This window comes from Giraffa tippelskirchi, chromosome 6 (genome assembly GCF_054371585.1).
Source record: "Giraffa tippelskirchi isolate mGirTip1 chromosome 6, T2T-mGirTip1v1.2.pri, whole genome shotgun sequence".
NCBI classification, from domain to species: Eukaryota; Metazoa; Chordata; class Mammalia; order Artiodactyla; family Giraffidae; genus Giraffa; species Giraffa tippelskirchi.
This window is the reverse complement of record NC_137280.1, coordinates 115,390,071-115,415,154: the sequence shown is the minus strand read 5'-3', so window position 1 is coordinate 115,415,154 and position 25,084 is coordinate 115,390,071. Positions and strand designations below refer to the sequence as shown.

At 38.0% G+C, this 25,084-nt stretch overlaps 1 protein-coding gene and 1 long non-coding RNA gene across 2 annotated transcripts; one reads left to right on the top strand and one right to left on the bottom strand.

Moving 5' to 3' along the window:
* The first annotated feature begins 802 nt into the window (after positions 1–802).
* LOC145510579 (olfactory receptor 2L8-like) lies at positions 803–1,750 on the top strand. The gene has a single exon (XM_081502192.1). It carries the CDS (start codon positions 803–805, stop codon positions 1,748–1,750), a length of 948 nt encoding a protein of 315 aa, XP_081358318.1.
* A 16,195-nt stretch (positions 1,751–17,945) lies between these two features.
* Positions 17,946–24,569, bottom strand: LOC145510590 (uncharacterized). The gene is made up of 3 exons (XR_014057127.1): positions 24,367–24,569; positions 20,835–23,996; positions 17,946–18,123 (listed from the first exon to the last, which is right to left on the bottom strand). It is a non-coding gene; the product is annotated as an uncharacterized LOC145510590 (long non-coding RNA).
* Positions 24,570–25,084: the final 515 nt, after the last annotated feature.

Here is a 25,084-nt window from a genome sequence, read left to right as displayed (position 1 = left end):
TATCTATGGTTTCTTTCATAAATATATGTAACTAGATCCACAGGTAGAGGAGAGCTAAGAAAAAATTTATGTATTTACCTGTTGCATGTCTAGTCATGAATATAAGAAATTGCTACATATGACCTCAAGGCATTCTTTATAGTGAAAATAGAAAATAGTTTGTGATCATAGGAAACCCATAGATCTTTATTACTGAGTCTTAGTAGAGCACATTAAACAGGATACTAAGAAATTATGAAATAGCTGAATACCCAGCATTAAGATCATAAAATTGAAAATGGTAGAGGTAGGAACTCTGAGAAATGTAACAGATCATATTAATTGTTTCTAATTCTCTCTTCATGCCTCATCATTTTAGAGTTTGCTGTGGGTGGAGCTTACTTCCCCATCACATTGATGTTGGGTTTCTACTTGTGACTTACTTTAGTCAGTGGAATGTGGTAGAAAGTAATAGAGTCAGCTTTAAGTTCAGGCCTTAGGGGAAATCAGGTAATTTTGCTGTCCCTTTTTGGCTCCTGCCATTTTCTTTGAGAAGAGCAAGCCCTAGAGTGAGAGACTTATGGTGTGGTGTATCTGTACTTGACCGGCATCCTAAAGCAAAATGCCTCCACCTGACTCACAAACATGGGAGCAAGAAAATAGATGTTTACTGTCTGAAGTCACTGAAATTTGTGGAGTTACTTTTTTTACCTCACATTATTACAGCAATACCTGACCAATAAAAGTATTTTCAAAAGCTTTTATTTCATTTTACTTTTGTTTCCCTTTCCTTCTTCTTATAGCTCAACCAGATCAGTCAACCATGGAAGAAGAAAATGAGACATTAACCACAGATTTTATTCTCTCAGGACTCTTCCCCAATATGAACTATGTCAGTATTCTTATCTACATTATCATCTTAATTTATCTTGCTGCAGTAACTGGAAACTTCTTCCTGCTCCTCCTGATATGGATGGACTTGAGTCTCCACACTCCAATGTACTTTCTGCTTAGCCAGCTTTCTCTCATAGACCTGTCCCTCATCAGCAGCACTGTTCCAAAGATGATGGTAAACTTTTTCTCTGGAAGGAAAGACATCACTCGGGCAGCCTGTGGAACCCAGGTATTTTTCTTTTTTACTCTTGGGGGTGCTGAATGTATCCTCTTGACTCTCATGGCCTATGACCGATATGTAGCTGTCTGTAACCCCTTGAGATATGCAGTCATTATAAACCATGGGGTCTGTCTGCAAATGGTCATAGTGTCTTGGACTGGGGGAATTTTAGCTTCCACAGCCCACACATTCTATACTATGAGCCTGCCTATCTGTGGCTCCAGAGAAATCCACCATTTCTTCTGTGAGATGCCAGCAATCATGAAGATCTCATGCAAAGACACTTCCATCTATGAAGTGGTGGTCTTTGTGATGGGCATTTGTTTCATCATCATCCCTTTTGGATTTATTATGGCTTCCTACGTGCTCATCTTCCACACTATCCTTCATATGAAATCCCCCCAAGGCAGGAGCAAAGCCTTGGCCATCTGCTTCTCCCATCTTACAGTGGTAACCTTTTATCTAGGACCATGTGTTTATATGTACATGACACCTGGTTCTTCTCATACCCCTGATCAGGAACAGGCTGTGTCTGTATTTTGCACTGTGCTCACACCCATGCTCAACCCATTCATCTATAGCTTGAGAAACAAAGATGTTTTGGGGGCTTTTCAGAAGGTCCTGAGGAAGCATCCAGTCTTTAAATGGACCACATAAACGTCAAGGTGGAAAACAGTTATCTAGAGGGTCAAGAAGAAAGACTTCAAGAGCATCTCAGTGGCATTTTCAAGCATGAGGAACTTTGCTGTAGCCCCACACACAAACTACATTGTTGAATTCAATTGACAATATTAATTCAATAATAAATAGTTCATAAGGAGCTTTTTCTCAATCAGTTTCTAATAACTTGTTTTCAAAATAGATCAGTCCAATTGCTGTTAATCAAATCAGTTCATAAACACAGACTAATTTCCAATCTTTTCTTCTTAAACATAAAATATTTAGACATTTTTAAAGTGTCCTTGAGGCTCAGCTTTATTTGGTATTATTGTTAATTCAAGTCTTATTAATTTCCATTGTTAGAAGTACAAAGTTCCTGTGAAAGACATATGTGACTGATAATGTAAAAAAGATTTGCTTTTATCATGGACAATAAAAACATGATTTTTTTTTTCTCTTAAATACCTAACTCTTTCGACCCCATAGACTGTAGCCTCTGTCCATGAAACTCTCCAGGCAAGAATACTGGAATGGCTAGATATTCCCTTCTCCAGGGGATCTTCCTGACCCAGGAATTGAACCTGGGTCTCCCACATTGCAAGCAGATTCTTTACCATCTGAGCCACCAAGGAAGCCCTAAATACCCAAGAAAACTCAATATGTTGTCTCTATTCTCTCTGCTTATCTTGGATAGAAGCTTTTCTTGGACAAGCTTTGGATTCTTCATTCAGTGCGTGCATTTGTAACTGAAGATAAAAAGTAGAAATAAGAGTCTCAGAAAGCTACACCTACCCATCAGCTATTTAGAGGAGGTAACCTCTGCCTATGCCAAGTTTTTCCCAGACTCCGGAATCAGTCCATTTTCATACCTATCTTTTCCTTATGGGATACTTTTAAGCTCTTATAAGGCACTGTCATTTATCCATAAAAAATGTGTAAATAAGTCAACTTTGATGCACAGAGGTAAAAAATAATTGGAGTATTTTTGAAGAAGCTTATGTAAAGCAATTGTAAGGTTCATCAAAAAATGAAACACATTGAAAAAAAATGAAACACATTGAACTATGAATGAGGCTAAAGTAACCAATAAAGGTTAGCAACATTTCACAGTTTATTATATAAATATTAGAGAGATCTTGCATTGAACTCCCAAGAGGATATCCATGACTGCATGTGGAAACACACACAAACCCAGATTGCTAACTAAGATTAGAGTGGATGATGCCGCTATTGCTTAGAACATAGAATACAAGCAGGAAAGCTGACCAGCTGCTACTGAGAACATGGGCTGTAAAGAGCATGCAGGCAAGGCTCTCTCTAACATTGTGTCATTTAAGACAATCCCACATTTCACATGACAAAAGAGGATAAAGTCTGGTTAGAATTGTGAGTCCCAGTAATCAGGCCCAAGACAAGATTTTCTAGATGCAGAAAAAATTTTACTTAGTTTTCTATGTCTGTGAAAATGATTCTTGATATCAGGCCATATGAATCATAATAAAACTTTGTGATTGAAATACATTGCAAAATCTAAGCTTGTTTTCTACTTTCATAGGTCTGTTTCTGTTCTGTATATAGATTCATTTGTATTATTTTTTAGATTCTACACTTAAGTGATATATAGCATTTGTCTTTCTCTGTCTGATATTCTTCACTAAGTATAATATTCTCTAGGTCCATCCATGTTTCTGCAATTGGCAATATTTTATTATTTTTTTACAGCTCAGCAATATTTCATTGCATATGTATAACACAACTTCTTAAGCCAATCATCTGTTGATGGACACTTTGGCTGTTTCCATGTCTTGGCATTTGTAAATAGTGCTGCTATGAATATTGGAGTGCTTGTGTCTCGATGGACATGGGTTTGGGTAAACTCCAGGAATTGGTGATGGACAGGGAGGCCTGGCGTGCTGCAATTCATGGGGTCGCAAAGAGTCGGACACAACTGAGCGACTGGACTGAACTGAACTGTGTCTTTTCAAATTAGAATTTTCATTTTTACCAGATATATACTCAGGATCACATGATAGCTCTATTTTTAGTTTTGAATGAAAAATCCAGGCTGCTTTCCATAGTAGAAGCAACAATTTATAGTCCCACCAATTCAAGCTGGATTTAGAAAGGGCAGAGGAACCAGAGATCAAATTGCCAACATCCACTGGATCATAGAAAAAACAAGACAGTTCCAGAAAAACATCTACCTCGGCTTTATTGACTACGCCAAAGCCTTTGACTGTGTGGATCACAACAAACTGTGGAAAATTCTTCAAGAGATGGAATACCAGATCACCTTACTGCCTCCTGAGAAATCTGTATGTAGGTCAAGAAGCAACAGTTAGAACCAGACATGAAACAATGGACTGGTTCCAAATTGGGAAAGGAGTAAGTCAAGGCTGTATATTGTCACTCTGTTTATTTAACTTCTATAAAGAGTACATCATGCAAAATGCTGGGCTGGATGAAGCACAAGCTGGAATCAAGATTGCTGAGAGAAATATCAATAACCTCAGATATGCAGATGACACCACCCTTATGGCAGAAAGCAAAGAGGAACTGAAGAGCCTCTTGATGAAAGTGAAAGAGGAGAGTGAAAAAGCTGGCTTAAAACATTCAGAAACAAAGATCATGGCATCCAGTCCCATCACTTCATGGCAAATAGATGGGGAAACAATGGAAACAGTGACAGACTTTATTTTCTTGGGCTCCAAAATCACTACAGATGGTGACTGCAGCCATGAAATTAAAAGATGCTTGCTCCTTGGAAGAAAAGCTATGACAAACCTAGACAGCATATTATAAAGCAGAGACATTACTTTGCCAACAAATGTCCATCTAGAGTCAAAGTTATGGTTTTCCCAGTAGTCATGTATGGATGTGAGAGTTGGACCATAAAGAAAGCTGAGCACTGAAGAAATTGATGCTTTTGAATTGTAATGTTGGAGAAGACTCTTGAGAGTCCCTTGGACTGCAAGGAGATCAAACCAGTAGATCCTACAGGAAATCAGTCCTGAATATTCATTGGAAGGACTGATGCTGAAGCTGAAACTCCAATACTTTGGCCACGTGATGCAAAGAAATGACTCATTGGAAAACACCCTGATGCTGGGAAAGATTGAAGACAGGAGAAGGGGATGACAGAGGATGAGATGGTTGGATGGCATCACCCACTTGATGGACATGTGTTTGAGCAAGCTCCAGGAATTGGTGATGGACAGGGAAGCCTGGCATGTTGCAGTCCACGAGGTCGCAAAGAGTCAGACACGACTGAGCGACTGAACTGAACAGAACTACCATCTCTCTGCGGCTTATTCTTTATCTTTGGATGTGGAATATCTTTTTTTGGTGGCTTCCAACATCCTTCTGTTGATGGCTGTTCACCTTCTAGTTGCAGTTTTGGGGTTCATGCAGGAGGAGATGAGCGCACATCCTTCTACTCCACCATCTTGAGCCAAAAGCCTGAAGTATCCTATGTTTTTTGACTAAAGAGCGTTCTTTAGTACTTCCTTTAGATAGGTCTTCTAGCTTTAAACTGTCTCAATGTTTATTGATCTGGAATGTCTTCTTTGTACATTTTGAAATTTTTATACATTTTTAAAGGTTATACTCCATTTACAGTTATTACAAAATATTACTGTATTCTTTGTGTCATACAGTACATATTGCAGCCTATCTTGTACCATTATTTGTACCACTCACTCTCACATCCTTTTATTGTCCCTCCCCACTCACCACTGAAAACTAATATGTTATCTGTTCCTTTTTTCTGTTGTTTTTATATTCACTAGTTTCTAGTATAGTTTCAATTTTACATATAAGTGATATCATATAATAATTGTGTTTCTCTAACATTCCACTAAACATAATACACTCCAAGTCCACCCATGTTTCTGCAAATGGCAAAATTTTATTCTTTTATGGCTGAGTAGTATTCATTGTGTATATATATATGTACCACTACTCTATCCATTCATCTATTGATGGACACAGGTTGCTTCCTTATCTTGGCAACTGTACATAATGCTGTTATGAACATTTGGGTGCATATATCTTCTTGAATTAGTATTTTTATATATATATACTCATGAATGGAATTGCAGGGTCACTGGGAATTTTATTTTTAATTTTTTGCAAAAACTCTGTACTGTTTCCCACAGTGGCTGAACAAAAATTATGTTCCCAGCAACAGCATAGGAGGGTTTCATTTCCTCCACATCCTTACCAATATTTATTACTTGTGTTCTTTTTTATGATAACCATTCTAATTGGTTTGAGGTGATATCTTGTGGTTTTGACTTGCATTCTCTTGATGATTAGCAATGTTGAGCTACTTATCACTGACAAAACAAAAAAGCAGACTACTGAATAGAAGACAATGGTTGCAAATGATATGTCTGATAAGAGATTAATATCCAACATATATAAACAGATCATACAAGTCAACATAAAAAAATAAAACAACTCTAAAATAGGCAGAACCAAATAGACATTTTTCAAAGAGGAAATGCAAATCATCAATAGTCAAATGATACCTTTATTGTATTTTTTACATATACAATTGTACTGGGTTTAATATTCTTGCTTCACAGTTTTTTTCATTGAGCACGTGGCAGAAATGTTTTGACATAAAATTTAAAATACTTCTTTGTGGTACTTACAATGGAATATTACTCAGCCTTAAAAAGGAACGTATTTGAGTAAGTTCTAGTGAGGTGGATGAACCTAGAGCCTGTTATACAGAGTGAAGTAAGTCAAAATAGAAAAAAAATACTGGATATTATTGTGTATACATGGAATCTAGAAAGATGGTACTGATGAACCTATTTACAGGGCAGCAGTAGAGATGCAGATGTTGGGAACAGACTTGTGGATCCAGTGGGGGAAGGAGAGTGGGAGACAAATTGAGAGAGTAGAATTGAAACATATACATTACCATATATAAAATAGGTAACCAGTGGCAATTTGCTGTATGAAGCAGGGAGCTCAACTTGGTGCTCTGTGACAATCAAGAGGGATGGGATGGAGTGAGATGTGGGAGGGAGGTTCAAGAGTAAGGGGACATATATATACCTATGGCTGATTCATGTTGATAAATAGCAGAAGCCAACACAACATTGTAAAGCAATTATTTCTAATTAAAAATAAATTTTAAAAATTTAAGATACTTCCAAGAAAGAAAAGAGACTAAAGAAAGTCATATGGAATGCACAGTGATGTTATTGCAATGGTAGCTAATGACAGATTGAAAACAGCAGGGAGAAGTGTGTTCCAGACTGCTTCAGTTTGTGAGATATGTGTTCCTGAGTCCAAACAAATGGTTTGAAGAGGGTCAAAATGAAACATGAGAGGTACATCATATTAAGCCCAAACAGGTTGAGAGTTTATGACCTGTGCTAATATTCCTAGTGCTAGAGGATTACATTTACCACTTTAAAATCAAATGGTGCTTAACAAAGAGGAACACAAATGTTGCAGTCATAATTAAAGTTAAGTTTAGGGTTAGTTGGGCTTCCCTTGTGGCTCAGCTGGTAAAAAATTCTCCTACAATGCTGGAGACCTGGGTTCAAACCCTGGGTTGGGAAGATCCCCTTGAGAAGGGAAAGGATACCAGCTCCAGTATTCTGGCCTGGAGAATTCCATGGACTGTATAGTCCATGAGATCGCAAAGAGTCAGACATGACTGAGCAACTTTCACTTTCACTTAGGGTTAGTTATAACAACAATGTGGTTGGTAGGCATCAAAGTAACAAAGAAAAATTGACATTTACTGAAGAATGGGTGCCCTAAAGTTGGCAGTTGAAATCACTGCCAAACTGTCCTGTGAAAAGAAACAGAGAATATTGAAGAATGATAGTGACAAAATATGCTGCCACAGTAGGCTGATACTTCAAGTAAAATATCTCTGGAAAGACAGTGTGTATCCCAAATTTCAGTACTGCTTGAAATGGAAGTGACCTTCCTGTTGTCAATAAATACATTGGTAAAATATAAAAAGCATCTTGCATTCTGCTTTTTGTGTCTGGTGCCTTGGCTCAGAGCTGTGGCTGAAGGGTCACTTTCCTAAATCATTCAAAGCTGCTTATAGTCTAGGTGTGACTCTGAAAACTAGGTAATACTGGGGACTACGTGTGCAGGACACCAGGAGTTCCTGGAACTAGCAAGGATACATGGAAAATCTGACATTGAATTTTACTCATTTTGAATTGAGGGTTATTGTTTGACTTCTATTTTTTGACGTCAGGCCAAAAGACCTAGGAAAATGAGCTCTCACATCAGTTTGGGACCAGCTCTTCCTACTCTGTTTTTTCCAGGAATGAGGTAAGCCCCCTTTGGGGGCTCCCTATGCTAATAATCCCAAGACCAGAGATGTCATGTTTCTGCATGTGACATGAAAATTATGGCCTTGGAGGGAGATGGGCTGGTGGCATCCTTTCCTTATAATTATATCTAGAGAGCCTCATATCACATACATGGACTCACTTCATTGACTCAGCCTGGTGAGTTTCTATCTTGCAACTTCATTAATAGTGAGTGCTCAAGACTCAGGTGTCTTGTGGGATAAGACAAAATTTTCTCAATGAAGCGATAGGAGGATTATTTTCTCATAATTTCAGACTTATATGTTGGAAGATCAGAACAAAACACAGTAGATATTTACAGATGAAAGCACCAATTTTGTGAATTCTTCTGAGCAATGTATTGCGATTATGAATATTCACATCAGGACCAGCTTCCAGCTGTATCCTTCATTAAGTTTAATTACTGAAGGAGAGTGGATATATTGCATTCTTTGCTTATTTTACTTTTCCCTGAGAATTTGTATATTTCACAAAGGTCCATGAAAGTGACCAATATGGGGAGGGGATCTTCCTTTCCTAAAACTGTATAAGATTTTTCTCATGTTTCCCACTATTGCCACTAAAGCAGTGTTGTGTAGGTAGTATGATAATGTGGGTAGCAAAAATAAAATAATGAAATACTAACTGATTAATATAATAATAAAACAAACTTTAAGATGCTATTTTGTGATGTAGAATAAATAATTTTATCTAAACTGGGAAGAGTAATAAATTCTTTGCAGAAATGGTGCCATTCATGAAATGAAACAAACCTAAAATTAGATATTACTCTAAGGATGAAGAACTAGATTTGCCAAACTTTATTCTCTCAGAACAACTTATTTGTTATCTCCCCAAATAGCAGGTGGATTCTAGATATGACCTACTCTTTTCATTATTTCTCTTCTTTTCCTTTGAATCTAACCACTCAGAGTTTAGATAACTTTCTTGTTCTTGGTTTATCTAGTCTTATTTTCCCATCAGTATTCATAATATATGCATACTTTGAGTCTTAGAATATTGAGAATAGACTAAAATATAGCCAATTAAATGAGGATGAATGTGATCCATATTCTCTGTCTCCTGAGTCAGCTCAGAGGCTTTACTTACAGACTCTGAAGTACCTGTTTTTATCTTTTGTAATGAGTCCGGAGACATAAATTCATTAATGTATTAGAATACAGTTATGCTCTACAGTCTGACCAAATCTATGTGACTTCAATGGATGTTTCTAATTCTATTTCTCCTTTGGTCTGGACCATGTTACTAAAATCCTATGACTCTTTTAAGGCAGGGTGTCAGATTCAGAAAATAAAAATCCACGGCACCCACTTAAGTTTGAATTTTAGTTGAGTAACAGATAACTTTTAAAAACAAAATCATACCTGTAACTTTTTCAAGGTTTGTATAAGCATACCTTCTATCAAATTGCTGCCTTCTATGTTGTATGGCAATGGTTCCTACAGGTAAAAGTGCCTTGCAAACAAGTAATTTTGACTGGACTACCCACACCATCAATATTGACCCTACAAATTTCTTTCATTTAGAAAAATAAAAAAGGTTCAAAAATGAAAAAGGCTTTCAAATTTCAGGAAATTGAATTTTTCTCCTTTGGATGGTTTGTATTGCAAACACATTTTAAAGAGAAATAAAGACATATAGAATCTAAAATAACAAAAACAAAACACTTTTGTGCAAAAGACTTTTCAGTTTGAGCATGCAATATTTGCCTGCAGTTCTGAGAAATCTTTATACAAAAAATATTTTTAATTGAAATTAAAATTTAACTGAGCATCCTGTGTGCTGTTTGGTAATCCCATTCCATGAGATCTATTGTCATCTCCAGTTTAGCCTCAGTAGCAATGAACTCAAAAGCCTCATTGGAGAAAGGGGCACTGACCATCTAGGAGATCAATTCTTAGTGCCCACGTGAGTGCTAAGTCGCTTAAGTCCTGTCTGACTTTTTGTGACCCTATGGACCATAGCCTGACAAGCTCCTCTGTCCATGGGATTTTCCAGGCAAGAATACTGGAGTGGGTTGCCATGCCTTCCTCCAGTGGATCATCTTGACCCACGGATCAAACCCATGTCATTTACATCTCCTGCATTGGCAGAGGATTTCTTTACCACTAATACCACCTGGGAAGCCCTCTTAGACAGTATGTGATACTAAAAATCTCCCTATACTAATTAGAATTTTATAGGGAAAAAAAGACATACCTAATCTACTGTGCAATTTCTCATTCATAAACTTATAAATATTTGGTGGTTTTAGTGTAATATTCTACTGTCATGCATTTCTGACTATGAATCAAGAATACCAGCTGACTACATTTATGCATTGCTTTCATATTTTATTTATGGAAACGTATTTCTGTAAAAAACCTTAAAAACATAACCAAACACTCATAGACACCAAAAGAAGAATATGAAGCTATATGAGGTTTTGTTTTCTTATACAGCTGAAATTTTCTACATTCTGGATTGGTTTAATTGGATAAAATAATAATGTTTATATTCGTGGTAAATACATGAAAATGTAACTTTTAAAATTCTTCAGTAAAATTTTCGTATGGGTTCTGATATTTAATGGATCTTGATAAAGTACAAAAGAGAATAACTTTTGCTACTACTTTTACTATAGTAACATTTTAATATTGCTTTTTTATTTTTAATTACTTTTATATTGGAAATATGCATCTCTTTTCTCTCTTGGTTTACTTTATTTTCTAAATAATTTATTTATTTTAATTGGAGGCTAACTACTTTACAATATTGTAGTGGTTTTTGCCATACATTGACATGAGTCAGCCATGGGTGTACATGTGTTCTCCGTATCCTGAACCCCACTCCCAGCTCCCTCCCCATCCCATCCCTCTGGGTTGTCCCAGGACACTGGCTTTGAGTGCCCTGTTTCATGCATCGAACTTGAACTGGTCATCTATTTCACATATGGTAATATACATGGTTCAGTGCTATTCTCTCAAATCATCCCACCCTCGCCCTCTCCCCAAAGTGTGTTCTTTATATCTGTGTCTCTTTTGCTGTCTCGCATATAGCATCTTCGTTACCATCTTTCTAAATTCCATATATATGCTTTAATATGCTGTGTTGGTGTTTTTCTTTCTGACTTACTTCATTCTGTATAATAGGCTCCAGTTTCATCCACCTCATTAGAACTGACTCAAATGTGTTTTTTAATAGCTGAGTAATATTCCATTGTGTATATGTACCACCACCTTCTTATCCACTCATCTGTCGGTGGACATCTAAGTTGCTTCCATGTTCTAGCTTTTGTAAATAGTGCTGCAGTGAACAATGAGATACAAGTGTCTCTTTCAATTTTGGTTTCCTCAGGGCATATGCCTAGGAGTGGGATTGCTGGGTCATATGGTGCTTTTATCCCTAGTGTTTTAAGGACTCTCCATACCGTCTTCCATACTGGCTGTATCAATTTACATTCTCACCAACAGTGCAAGAGTGTTCCCTTTTCTCCACACTGTCTCCATCATTTATTATGTGTAGACTTTTTGATGAGGGCCATTCTGACTCGTGTGAGGTGATACCTCATTGTAGTTTTGATTTGCATTTCTCTAATGAGTGATGTTGAGCATCCCCTTGTGTTTGTTAACCATCTGTGTGTCTTCTTTGGAGAAATGTCTGTTTAGGTCTTTTTCCCACTTTTTGATTGAGTTATTTATTTTTCTGGTATTGAGTTGTATGAGCTGTTTGTATATTTTGGAAATTAATCCTTTGTCAGTTGTTTCATTCTCTATTATTTTCTCCCATTCTGAGGGTTGCCTTTTCACTTTGCTTATAGTTTCCTTTGCTGTGCAAAAGCTTTTAATTTTAACCAGCTCCCACTTGTTTACTTTTGTTTTTATTTCTGTTACTCTAGGAGTTGGTCGTAGAGGATCTTGCTTTGATTTATGTCATTGAATGTTCTGCCTATGCTTTCCTCTAAGAGTTTTATAGTTTCTGGTCTTACATTTAGGTCTTTAATCCATTGCAAAATGGATCTGAACTGACTCAGATTTGTGCTTTTTTAAAATTATTATACTGAGTATGAGTGCAAAAAATAGATATGCATGTTTTAAAGAACTGCTTTAACTGAGAAATTTTGCAATAACTCACAAGTTTTAAATTCTCATTTATTTTCAAAAAGGAAAAGTCCTATATGTTATTGCTATGTTGACTGATGTGGTACACAGTATAACTATTTAAGTTGAATTTAAGTCTTTTCACAGCTTGTCTTTCTCTAGGATATATTTTAAAGTATTTCTGGGCTTCCCTGGTGGTTCAGGGGTTAAGAATCCATCTGCCAATGCAGGAGACGTGGGTCTGATTCCTAGTCCGGGAAGATCCCGTGTGCCACAGCTGCTGAATCTTTGCTCTGGAGCCCAGCAGCCACAATTACTGAAGCCCATGTGCCCTGCAACCGTGGTCTACAGCATGAGGTGCCAACACAATAAATCCCTGTACTACAACTGGAGAGCAGCCCCTGCTTACCACGACTAGAGAAAAAACGCCTGCATAGCAACGAAGACCCACCAGAGCCAAGAATAAATATATAGACATATAAATAAATATTTTTAAAGTATTTCTGAAAATGTAATACATGTATTTTAAATCTCATATTTAACAAATTATAAAACTCATCACTTATTGTATGAAAAATAAATTATCAATTTGTTTAATCATATTTCAGAATTATTTATTATACCAGTGGTATAACACAATAAAACTACAGAAGTTAGTTTTTGAAAGCATAATAAAATATTGTTTAATAGCTATTGCTCAGTTCAGTTCAGTTTAGTTGCTCAGTCCTGTCCAACTCTTTGCAACCCCATGGATGGCAGCACACCAGGCTTCCCTGTCCATCACCAATTCACGGAGCTTACTCAAACCCCAGTCCATTAAGCAGGTGATGCCATCCAACCATCTCATCCTCTGTCGTCCCCTTTTCCTCCTGCCTTCAATCTTTCCTAGCATCAGGTTCTTAACCAGTGAGTCAGTTCTTCACATCAGGTGGCCAAAGTATTGGAGTTTCAGCTTCAGCATCAGTCTTTCCAATGAATATTCAGGACTGATTTTTTTTTAGGATGGGCTGATTGGACTTCCTTGCAGTCCAAGGGACTCTCAAGAGTTTTCTCCAACACCACAGTTCAAAAGCTTCAATTCTTCAGCACTCAGCTTTCTTTATAGTCCAGTTCTCACATCCATACATGACTACAGGAAAAACCATGGCTTTGACTAGATGGACCTTTGTTAGCAAAGTAATGTCTCTGCTTTTTAGTATACTGTCTAGGTTTGCCATAGCTTTTCTTCCAAGGAGCAAGCATCTTTTCATTTCATGGCTGCAGTCACCATCTGCAGTGATTTTGGAGACCCCCCAGAAATAAAGTCTCTCACTGTTTCCATTGTTTTCCCATCTATTTGCCATGAAATGATGGGACCGGATGCCATAATCTTAGTTTTATGAATGTTGAGTTTCAAGCCAACTTTTTCACTGTCCTCTTTCACTTTCATCAAGAGGCTCTTTACTTCCTCTTTGCTTTCTGCCATAGGGGTGGCAGAATAACATAAATTTAACAATGGCCCAAGAACCTTTATACTTATCAAAGGACAGAATTTTTAAAATAACTCACCAGAGAAATGTACGATAATATACCTTTTTATAGTTGCTTTGAATTAATTCCTAATGTCATAATAAATCATTAGGAGAGGGAACACCTGAGTTTAAGTAGTATGTTCTATTTTACTTTAAAATTTTTTTAAAACAATTCATATTGTGATAAAGATTTTTCTAGGGCTTTTGGTAGAATTTCTTTAATAAATACCATAGGTCTACTTTCAGTTGTTGGAAAGCAATGGAAATCCCCCTCCTTTTTAATTTTCATAAACATTTTCTATTCTAAAAGAAAAGTATGGCTCTTTTTTTCTAAATTTCCAGCGGTTTGTTGTTGTGGTCTATTCACTGAGTTGTGTCCAAACTTTGTGACCCCATGCTGTAGCATACCAGGCTTCCCTGTCCTTCACCATCTCCTGGAGCTTGCTCAAAGTCATGTCCATTGAGTCAGTGATGCCATCCAACCATCTCATCCTCAGTCACTCCCTTCTCCTCCTGCGCTCAATCCTTCCAGCATCAGGGTCTTTTCTAATGACTCAGCTCTTCACATCAAGTGGTCAAAGTAATGGAGCTTCAACTTCATCATCAGGCCTTCAGATGAATATTAAGGATAAATTTCCTTTAGGATTGACTGGTTTGATCTCCTTACTGTCCAAAGGATTCTCAAGAGTCTTCTCCAGTACCACAATTCAAAGAATCAGTTCTTCAGCACTCAGCCGTCCGTATGGTCCAACTCGCACATACTTACATGACTACTGGAAAAACCATAGCTTTGACCATGTGGACCTTTGTCAACAGAGTGATGCTTTTTAATATGCTATCTAGATTTGTCATAGCTTTCCTTCTAAGGAGCAAGTGTCTTTTAATTTCATGCCTGTTGTCACTGTCTGCAGTGACTTTGGAGACCAAGAAAATAAAATCTGTCACTGTTTTCATTGTTTCCCCTTCTATTTGCCATGAAGTGATGGGACTGGATGCCATGAACTTAACTTTTTTTAATGTTGAATTTTAAGCCATGGTTTTCACTCTCTTGATTCACCATCATCAAGAGGCTCTTTAGTGTCTCTTCATTTTCTGCCATTAGAGTGGTTTTATCTGCATATCTGAGGTTGTTGATATTTCTCCTGGCAATCTTGATTCCAGCTTGTGAGTCTTCCAGCTTGGCATTTCACATGATGTACTCTGAAAATAAGTTAAATAAGCAGGGTGAAAATGTACAGCCTTGACTTACTCCTTTCCCAGTTTTGAACCAGTCTGTTTTTCCATGTCCAGCTCTAACTGTTGCTTCTTGATCTGCATGCAGGTTTTTCAGGAGACAGGTAAAGTGGTCTGCTATTCCCATCTCTTTAAGAATTTTCTTTGCAGTTTGTTGTGATCCACAGAGTAAAAGGCATTAGCATAGTCAATGAAGCAGAAGTAGATTTTTTTCTGGAACTCCCTTGCTTTTGCTATGATCCAATGGATGCTGGCCATTTGATCTCTGGTTCCTCTGTCTTTTCTAAATCCAACTTGTACATATGGAAGTTCTTGATTCATGTACCGTTGAAACTTAGCTTGAAGAATTTTGAGCATGACCAAACTAGCATGTGAAATGAGTGCAATTGTACGGTAGTTTGAACATTCTTTGGCATTGCCCTTCTTTGGAATTGGAATGAAATCTGGCCTTTTCCAGGCCTGTGGCCACTTCTGAGTTTTCCAAAGTTGCTGGTATATTGATTCCACCACTTTTAGGATTTGAAATAATTCAGCTGGGATTACTTCACCTCCACTACCTTTCCTTATAGTAATGCTTCCTAAAGCTCACTTGACTTCACACTCCATAATGTCTGGCCCTAGATGAGTTACCACACCACTGTGGTTATCCAGGTCATTTCTGTGTATTCTTCCACCTCTTCTTAATCTCTTATGCTTTTGTTAGGTCCTTGTTGTTCCCATCCTTTATTGTGCCCATCTTTGCTTGAATTGTTCCCTTGGTACCTCCAATTTTCTTGAAGAACTTTCTAGTCTTTCTCATTCTATTGTTTTCCTTTATTTCTTTCCATTGTTCATTTTAAAAGGATTTGTTATCTCTCCTTGTTATTCTTTGGAACTCTGCATTCAGTTGGGTATATCTTTCCCTTTCTCATTTGCCTTTAGCTTCTCTTCTTTTCTCAGTTATTTGTAAGGTCTCCTTAGACAATCACTTTGCCTTCTTGCATTTCTTTTTCTTGGGGATGGTTTTGGTCACTGCCTCCTGTATAATGTTATAAACCTCTGTCCATAGTTGTTCAGGCACTCTGTCTACCAGATCTAATCAGTAGATTGTGACGTGAAAGTCGCTCAGTCGTGTCTGACTCTTTGCGACCCCATGGACTCTATAGTTCAGGAATTCTCCAGGCCAGAATACTGGAGTGGGTATCCTTTTCCTTCTCCAGAGGATCTTCCTAAACCAGGGATCAAACCCAGGTCCCAGGTCTCCCTCATCGCAGGTGGATTCTTTACCAGCTGAGCCACAAGGGAAGCCCAAGAATACTGGAGTGGGTAGTCTATCACTTCTTAGCAGATCTTCCCAACCCAGGGAAGGGAATCGAACCAAGGTCTCCTGCATTGCAGGCAGATTCTTTACCAACTGAGCTATAAGGGAAGCCCCCAATCAGTAGCTTGATCTTGGTCAAATTGGAAGCAACTGTGTAGAAGATAAGATTACTACCAAGAGACAAATTGAGGGATCATAGCAAGGAAAAAATATGTATGATGCAACTTGTAAATTTCTGTTTAAATTTCATACATCAGGAGGAATTGGGGTTAATGGTGATGGCCTGGAACCCCTCATGACTCTGTTCATGAAGAAAAATGCCTTATATTTGAAGTCATTGTGAAAATGCAATAACTCAAACAGCTGTGGAGACAGCACAAACAGTACCAATACAAACATCACTATGTGGATGAGGGCCAAGTGACGCATGACTGACTCACTGGGTTTCAATCTGCAGTCCAGAATGAACATAAAGATGTGGGGGAAAAAAAGCCTTGCCTAAGACTCCAATGCCAGATTGGGGGAAAAAAAGGTATTTTTAATAATAACATGTGGAAACTAATGTTAATGGCTTGGAGGAAATATATTTTGTATGTCTGCAATAAAAAAGAAGACATAACATCAATGTTCTTTCTTCAATAGTCTAAATCATTGTCTCAGTCATATTTTTATTTCCCTTAATCATTCTTGATTAATGTTATATCACACAAAATCTTTGAAATAAAGCCTCAGCCTTATTCTAGTCACCAAATGACACACACACGCATACATAACACTCAACATATCCTCAATCATACATTTAAAGTGCATTGTCAACTAGGCTCCTATTATTCCAGAATTAATTTTTTACAAAACATTGTTTGCTCCACATTTCCTGGCTTAATAATTAATATCTAAAGCTATGATGAAATATAAAATTACACAATTGTATTTGTAAAGTTAGACTGAGTGAAAATTTGTAAATGTGGAAAAATTATTAAAACCAAAAACTGGAAAAAACATCCAATTGATGTCCAACCTTATATCATATCACTTTCCTTGGATGCACACATAATTTTCATCAAATTACTTTAATCCAGTAATTAACTGTGTGACATTGACAAAATGGAAAACCACCATATTCATTTGGTTTCTTTTTATATACAATAGTGCCCAATTATATAGTCAAGGTCACATAACTTGATGACCAATACATACAAATGTGTAAGGCAATTCATAAAACTTTACAGTGGTATTCTTGGCTCATGCCCCAAAACTCATGGCTGAGCCAGAACATTGCTCTAAAATGACCTAATGTGCTTAAGTTTGTAAAGGAGAAGTTATGTAGCTGATTATGATTTTTACTCCATCTCCAAAAACTTTATCTAATAGAAGAATCCATGTATCTTAAATGCCAGGCCCAAATATCTGATCATGTCCATCAACATACATCTGAAAGTCCCTAATTTTTAAATCCTGCTCCTATTACTCCGGTGTTCAGAAGTACCAGAGTAATACTGACTTAAATGCTTTCCATTCTTCACATTTTAAGTATCATAATTCACTACTAGTATTAATAAAAGAATATTAAGGCATTGGCTAAGTACTAATATACATATGATTATTTATTTATTAACTGCATATCTGAATAAACTTAATGTTATACAGCAAGTATCATAACCATAAACTAAAAAAGGGAAAGTATAAATAATTAGAAAAATAACATACATAGGAATTTTAGTACTTTATTGCCCCATGAGATTCTTGCCCCATGAGATATCCAGCTCACCTCTTTAACTGATGTCCCTGACCCAATAAATGACTGTCACACCCTGAAAAGGAGTCAGTTTTCTTGATCATTAGACGTTATCTTTCTTCAGTGAGGCTCTTGAGAAGAAAGATTGGCAGCCTGGACAGAAAAGAGAGAGTCCTCATGGATTCTGGTTGATTATTAAAAGCATAATTAACTTTCATTCATATCTTGGAAGTTTATCTCAACTGTAAGAACCAAATAACTGACTGATAGCTACTAGCAACATGCTTCTGTACTTAAAAAATATATTTGATATTTCTCTGAATTTTAAATTTAACTATGTGTTTTTTTAAAGATTTGGACCACTTTTAAAATCTTTATTGAATTTCTTACAATATTGTTTTATATTTTGGTCTTTTGGCCATGAGGTTTGTGGGATCTTAGTTCCCTAACCAGAGGTTGAACCCACACCACCTGCATTGGAAGGTGAAGTCCTAACCAATGGACTGCCACGAAGTCCCAATAATGTGTTTTTGTATATTTATTTGATGAATCTTAAAACTCCAACATGCAAGAACTGGGGAATTTACGAGAAATACAATTGAATGGACAGAAATAAAAACAACAGACTGAACATGAATTTGGTCTTAGATCAAATGAATGAAGGAGAAAGAAGGTAATGAAAAGAAGACTTTTATAAGAACCCCTCTGCTATTTTGCACAACATGAATATGGTCCTTGGAAGAAAGTGAAGTTCAATAAAATGCTTTCCTCATCTTCATGATAATGTGAATTTACTAACTGTGTTATTTAGTGAGTAATATTTATACAGAAACTTTTGTACTCAGGTTGGTAGATAATTTAGGTATGTATCAGTTCAGTTCAGTCACTCAGTCATATCCGACTCTGCGACTTCATGCCCTGCAGAATGCCAGGATTTCCTGTTCATCACCAACTCTCGGACATTTCTCAAACTCATGTCCATCAAGTCGGTGATACCATCCAACCATCTCATCTTCTGTCATCCCCTTTTCCTCCTGCCTTCAATCTTTCCCAACATCAGGGTCTTTTCCAATGAGTCAGTTCTTCCCATCCTGTGGCCAAAGTATTGGAGCTTCAGCATCAGTCCTTCCAATGAATATCCAGGACTGATTTCCTTTAGTATTGACTGGCTTGATCTCCCTGCAGTCCAAGGGATTCTCAAGCGTCTTCTTCAACACTACATTTCAAAAGCATCAATCCTTTGGCGCTCAACTTTCTTAAGGGTCTAACTATCACATGTGTACATGACTACTGGAAAAATCATAGCTTTGACTAGATGGACCTTTGCTGGCAAAGTAATATCTCTGCTTTTTAATATGTTGTCTAGGTTGGTTATAGCTTTTCTTCAAAGGAGTAAGCATCTTTTAATTTCATGGCTGCGGTCACCATCTGCGGTGAGTTTGGAGCCCAAGAAAATAATTGTCTGTCACTGTTTCCATTGTTTCCCTATCTACTTGCCATGAAGTGATGGGACTGGATGCATGATCTTAGTTTTCTGAATGTTGAGTTTTAAGCCTCTTTTTTGCTCTGTTTCACTTTCATCAAGAGGCTCTTCAGTTCTTTTTTGCTTTCTGCCGTAAGGGTGGTATCATCTGCATATCTGAGGTTATTGATATTTCTCCCAGCAATCTTGATTCCAGCTTGTGAGTCTTCCAGCCAAGCATTTTGCATGATGTACTCTGCATATAAGTTAAGTAAGCAGGGTGACAATATACAGCCTTGACTTACTTCTTTCCCAATTTTGAACCAGTCTGTTGTTCCATGTCCACTTTGGGATTGGAATGAAAACTGACCTTTTCCAGTCCTGTGGCCACTGCTGAGTTTTCCAAATTTGCTGGCATTTTGAGTGCAGCACTTTAACAGTAGCATCTTTTAGAATTTGAAATAGTTCAGCTGGAATTCCATCACCTCCACTAGCTTTGCTTAAAATAATGCTTCCTAAGGCCCACTCGACTTCACAATCCAGGATGTCTGGCTCTAGGTGAGTGATCACACCATCATGGTTATCTGGTTCATTAAGATCTTTTTTTGTATAGTTCTTCTGTGTATTCTCAACACCTCTTCTTAATGTCTTCTTCTGTTAGGTTCATACCATTTCTGTCCTTTAGTGTGCCCATCTTTGCATGAAATGTTCCCTTGGTAGCTCTAATTTTCTTGAGATCTCTAGTCTTTCCCATTCTATTCTTTTCCTGTAGTTCTTTGCACTGATAACTGAGGAAGGCTTTCCTATCTCTCCTTGCTATTCTTTGAAACTCTGTATTCAGATGGGTGTATCTTTCTTTTTCTCCCTTGCCTCTAACTTCTCTTCTTTTCTTACCTATTTGTAAGGCCTCCTCAGACAACCATTTTACCTTTTTGCATTTCTTTTTCTTGGGGATGGTCTTGATCACTGCCTCCTGTCATGAACCTCTGTCCATAGTTCTTCAGGCAGTCTATCTATCAGCTCTAATACCTTGAATCTATTTGTCACTTTCACTGTATAATCATAAGGGATTTGACTTAGGTCATACCTGAATGGTCTAGGGGTTTTCCCTACTTTCTTCAATTTAAGTCTGAGTTTTGCAATAAGGAGATCATGATCTGAGCCACAGTCAGCTCCCAGTCTTGTTTTTGCTGACTGTATAGAGCTTCTCCATCTGCAGCTGCAAAGAATATAATCAATCTGACTTTGGTATTGATCACCTGGTGATATCCATGTGTAGTGTTGTCTTTTGTGTTGTTGGAAGACAGTGTTTGCTATGACCAGTGCATTCTCTTGGCAAAACTCTGTTAGCCTTTGCCCTGCTTCATTCTGTACTCCAAGGCCAAACTTGCCTGTTACTTACCCCAGGTATCTCTTGACTTCCTATCTTCCTATCTTCCAATCCAGTCTGCTATGATGAAAAGGACATCATTTTTTGGTGTTAGTTCTAGAAGGCCTTGTATGTATTCTAAATGACAAAATAACATTATGTGCAGTGTTTTACTGTTATATCAATGTAAAAGTTATTTTCCTCATCAGATTCACCATATACTATGAATATCTTTATAAGATCTGTGAGTGGACATCAGTAGCATAAAGTGATAATGGAAATTGAAGGAGACAAAGCGAGAAAGATTTGGTTAAGTGATAACAGATTAGTAATAAGAAAAATAAAGCCGGTAATATTATTAAAGGAAAATGCTTCCCGCTATGATTAGTTTATAAATAGACCTTTATGAAATGTAAACAAAGCAAGTAATATATAAGATCAGCATCAGAAACCACTGAATAAGTGAAATGAATTTCTCATTGCATGGCAATTGAATTTAATGTATGGCGCAGGTGGAGGCACAATGTTTGCTGAAAAGAATATATATAACTTGAAGATATTAATTCTCAGCCCCATTCCCCAGGGAAAAGTCATAAGAAAAGAATGTGTAACTGCATAAGTAGAAGAAGAGCAACAACAACAACAACAAAAAACACTGGAGTGTCTTCCTCATAAATCTTATACTACAAATTCTAATAAACTCAAAACCCTGTCAGGCAATGTATTTTTCTCACTACTATGTCTCATATTTTATAATATCATAATTTTGTTGTTGTTCAGTTGCTAAGTCATGTCCAACTATTTGAGACCCCATGGACAGCACGCAGCATGCCAGGCTCCTGTCCTCCACTATCCCCTGGAGTTTGCTCAAATTTATGTCTATTGAGTCAGTGATGCTGTCTAACCATCTTACCCTCTGTTCCCCCTTCTCCTTTTACCTTTAATCTTTCCAGCATCAGGGTGTTTTCCAATGAGTCAGCCCTTCCCATCAGGTGGCCAAAGTACAGGAGCTTCAGCTTCAGCAACACTCTTTCCAATGAATATTCAGGACTGATTTACTTTAGGATTGACTGGTTGGATCTCCTTGCAGCCCAAGGGACTCTCAAGAAATGTTTCCATGCTATTCTTTCCATTCATCCCACCCTCTCCCCACTTGTGACCGCAAGTCTGCCCTCTATATCATCATCTCCATTGCTGCCCTATGAAAAGGTTCATCAGTACCATCTTTCTACAATTCATATATATGTGTTAATATGTGGTATTTTTCTTTCTATTTCTGACTTACTTCACTCTGTATAATAGACTGTAGATTCTTCTACCTCATCAGAACTGACTCAAATGTATTTCTTTTTATGGCTTAGTAATATTCCATTGTGTATATGTACCCCCATTTCTTTATGCACTCACCTTCGAAGGACATCTAGGTTCTTTCCATATCCTAGCTATTATAAATAGTGCTGCAATGAACATTCGTGTTCAAGAGTCTTTTTAAATTATGGTTTCCCTAGGGTATATGCTCAGTAGTGGGACTATTGAGTCACACCCAGGTGGTGCTAGTGGTAAAGAACCTGCCTCCCAATACAGGAAACATAGGAGATGTGGGTTTGATCCCTGAATTGGGAAGATGCCCTGGAGAAGGGCATGGAAACCTACTCCAATATTTTTGCCTGGAAAATCTCATGAACAGAGGAGCCTGGCAGGCTACAGTCCATTGGGTCACACAGGGTTGGACATGACTGATGCAACTTAACATGCACCCACATATGGTAGTTTTGCTTCTAGTTTTTAAAGAAATGTTTATACTGTTTTTCATAGTGGCTGTATCAATTTTGGGAATTTTTACATTCCCACCAACAATGTTAGATGATTCCCTTTTCTTCACGTCCTCTCCAGCATTTATTCTTTGTAGACTTTTGATGATGGCCATTCTGACCAGTGTGAGGTGATATCTCATGGATGCAAAGAGTCGGACACGACTGAGAGACTGAACTGAACTGAACTAGCTCTTACTATATACCAGGCTGGTTATTGGAAACTGCTCTTTTGTTTGCCACAAGGTGGCGTTATAGTCTTTCTTGCCAACCATCGTGCTCCATCTTCTGACACCACTCCATGTTTATCAGAACTTGTTCTCCCAGACACACTTGGGAGCGCACTCAAGGAGCCTGCAGCAGAGATGGGAGTTATGGGCTTAGGGTTCATGCCCTTCTGGGTTACCAGTGCACCTGGGTAGGGAAATCCCTGGGGATGGTACTCTGAGAGGCTTATGGGATGTTTTCCTGCTGAGCACAATCCTTTTAATAACCTTTAAATTCTTTTCTGCCTCTTTCCCAATATCCTCCCTGCCATCAGTTGTAGGACTCCCACCTTACTACTTGAGAGGCTGGTGGAAAAAAATCGGACTTTTCCAGCCATGACTGTCACTCACTCACCACTTTTCCCACAAGGAGTAGTCACCTCCATCTGATAAATCAGTCTTACTCAATATTTTCTTGGGGAAAGGCAGCACAGGGAAAGTTTCTCTTACAGTCCCTGCTGCAGTCAGACTGGCATTTTTCTTTTCACTCCAAGGATGAGCTTCACTTCTGCAAGTTCTCCCATGGGTGAGTGTCTGCCCAGCTCAGCATTTCCCTCATTTTTTGTCTGGTAGCAAACTAAGGAGTCTAGACAGTTTCTCTGGCTCTGCTAGTTCTGCAGCCATATAAAAGTTTGCCTGTTGCTACCAGTTTTACTCATGGGCAAAACTGCTCCCAAGTCCTTGGGAGTAAGATGCTAGGTAACAATGTCCTGATTCCCAGAAGCCTGGAGCCCAGGATGGAGTAGAGAAGGCAGTACTCTTGTTTCCACTGGGCCTTCCTGGTCATTCTGTCATGGCTTCCAGATGGTTCAAGTGAGGCAAAAGCAGGAAAAGCAGCACCCTCCTTGCTTGGGTTGTTAAAGTCTGCTTCTAGCTGGTTTCTGCTTTGAACTCTGGGTGCAACAGGGGTAGGAGCTGCTGTAGGGAAAGTGGCAGGTGTGTAAGGAAGTGCTTTCTAAATGTAAGAGCAGGCAGATAGCTATATATAAGCAGAGAATAGCTGTTCATTGATCAGATGGCAGGAAATCATACATCTTGTGAATGACAGGGGGTCTTGGGCAGACAAAGCAGTAACCTCCAGACTGACAGAAAACCAGACATCTTGGGTGACAAGGATCCTAGAGACAGACAAAGAAAGGTGAAGAAAGATGGGAATCTCTGGTGTCAGAATGTAAGTTTTCCCTCATTATGCTCTCATTACAATATAATCAGGCTTACAGATAAGAAGTTCCCATCATGCATCAATGCCTTGACACAGCCAGTCAAGACTGGATAAATATTATAAAGCAATCATCAATCAATTAAAAATAAATAAATATTTAAAAATGAAGACAAACTGGAAAAAAAAAAATAAGAACAAAAATCCCTCCTCCCCTTGGGAAAGTGGAACTGGGATAAAAATCAGAAAATACCCTGTCCATCCTCAATGGATATTCTGCCCAAACATTTTTAACCAGTTTGCCAAAGGAACTCAAGACAGTCACTCACATGATCCTGCGCACTCTCCATTCTGAGAGTGTACTGTCACTTAATAAATCCTCAATTTGCTTTCTTGGACTCCGTGTCTTGTCTCTGAATTCTTTCTGCAATGAGACAAGAACTTACTCTGTAGTAAATTAAATGGAAAAATGTTGCCTACACAAACACAAGGTTGGATTTACCACCCTCTAGTTCAGAACTCATTCTTTATTGATACGAGGGAATGCTGTGGAATGTAAGTGACTACAGTAATAACTGTAAGAGCAACTGCCTAAGATGACAGTTGTGACTGCAAGGACTATTTACTACATTATTATATTGCATATGGAAATTGCTTTAGCTAATGAAGAAAGAGACCAAGACTAAAATCCTTCCCAGAGAGCTGGGCAGATCACATGCAGATTTGATCTCACTGTACCAAAAATTACTGCCCCACAGCTTCCTTATCTTAATGGACAAGATACTGGGTCATCTGAGAGGAAACTAGGTTACCCTCACTTCCCAGCCATGTGCCAGGTCTGAAGCCTGACCTACTGGGTACAGGGACCCACAGATGATCAGGATGGTGCACATTGAGAGGAACTAAGGATGGAGATAAACAGGATTCTGGCCCTAGATGGCTATGATGCATATGAAAGAAATAATTCAAAGAGCCCAGACTCTTCAGCTTCCTGTGAAGTGATAGTCACTCAGTCATGGCTGACTCTTTATGACCCCATGGACTGCA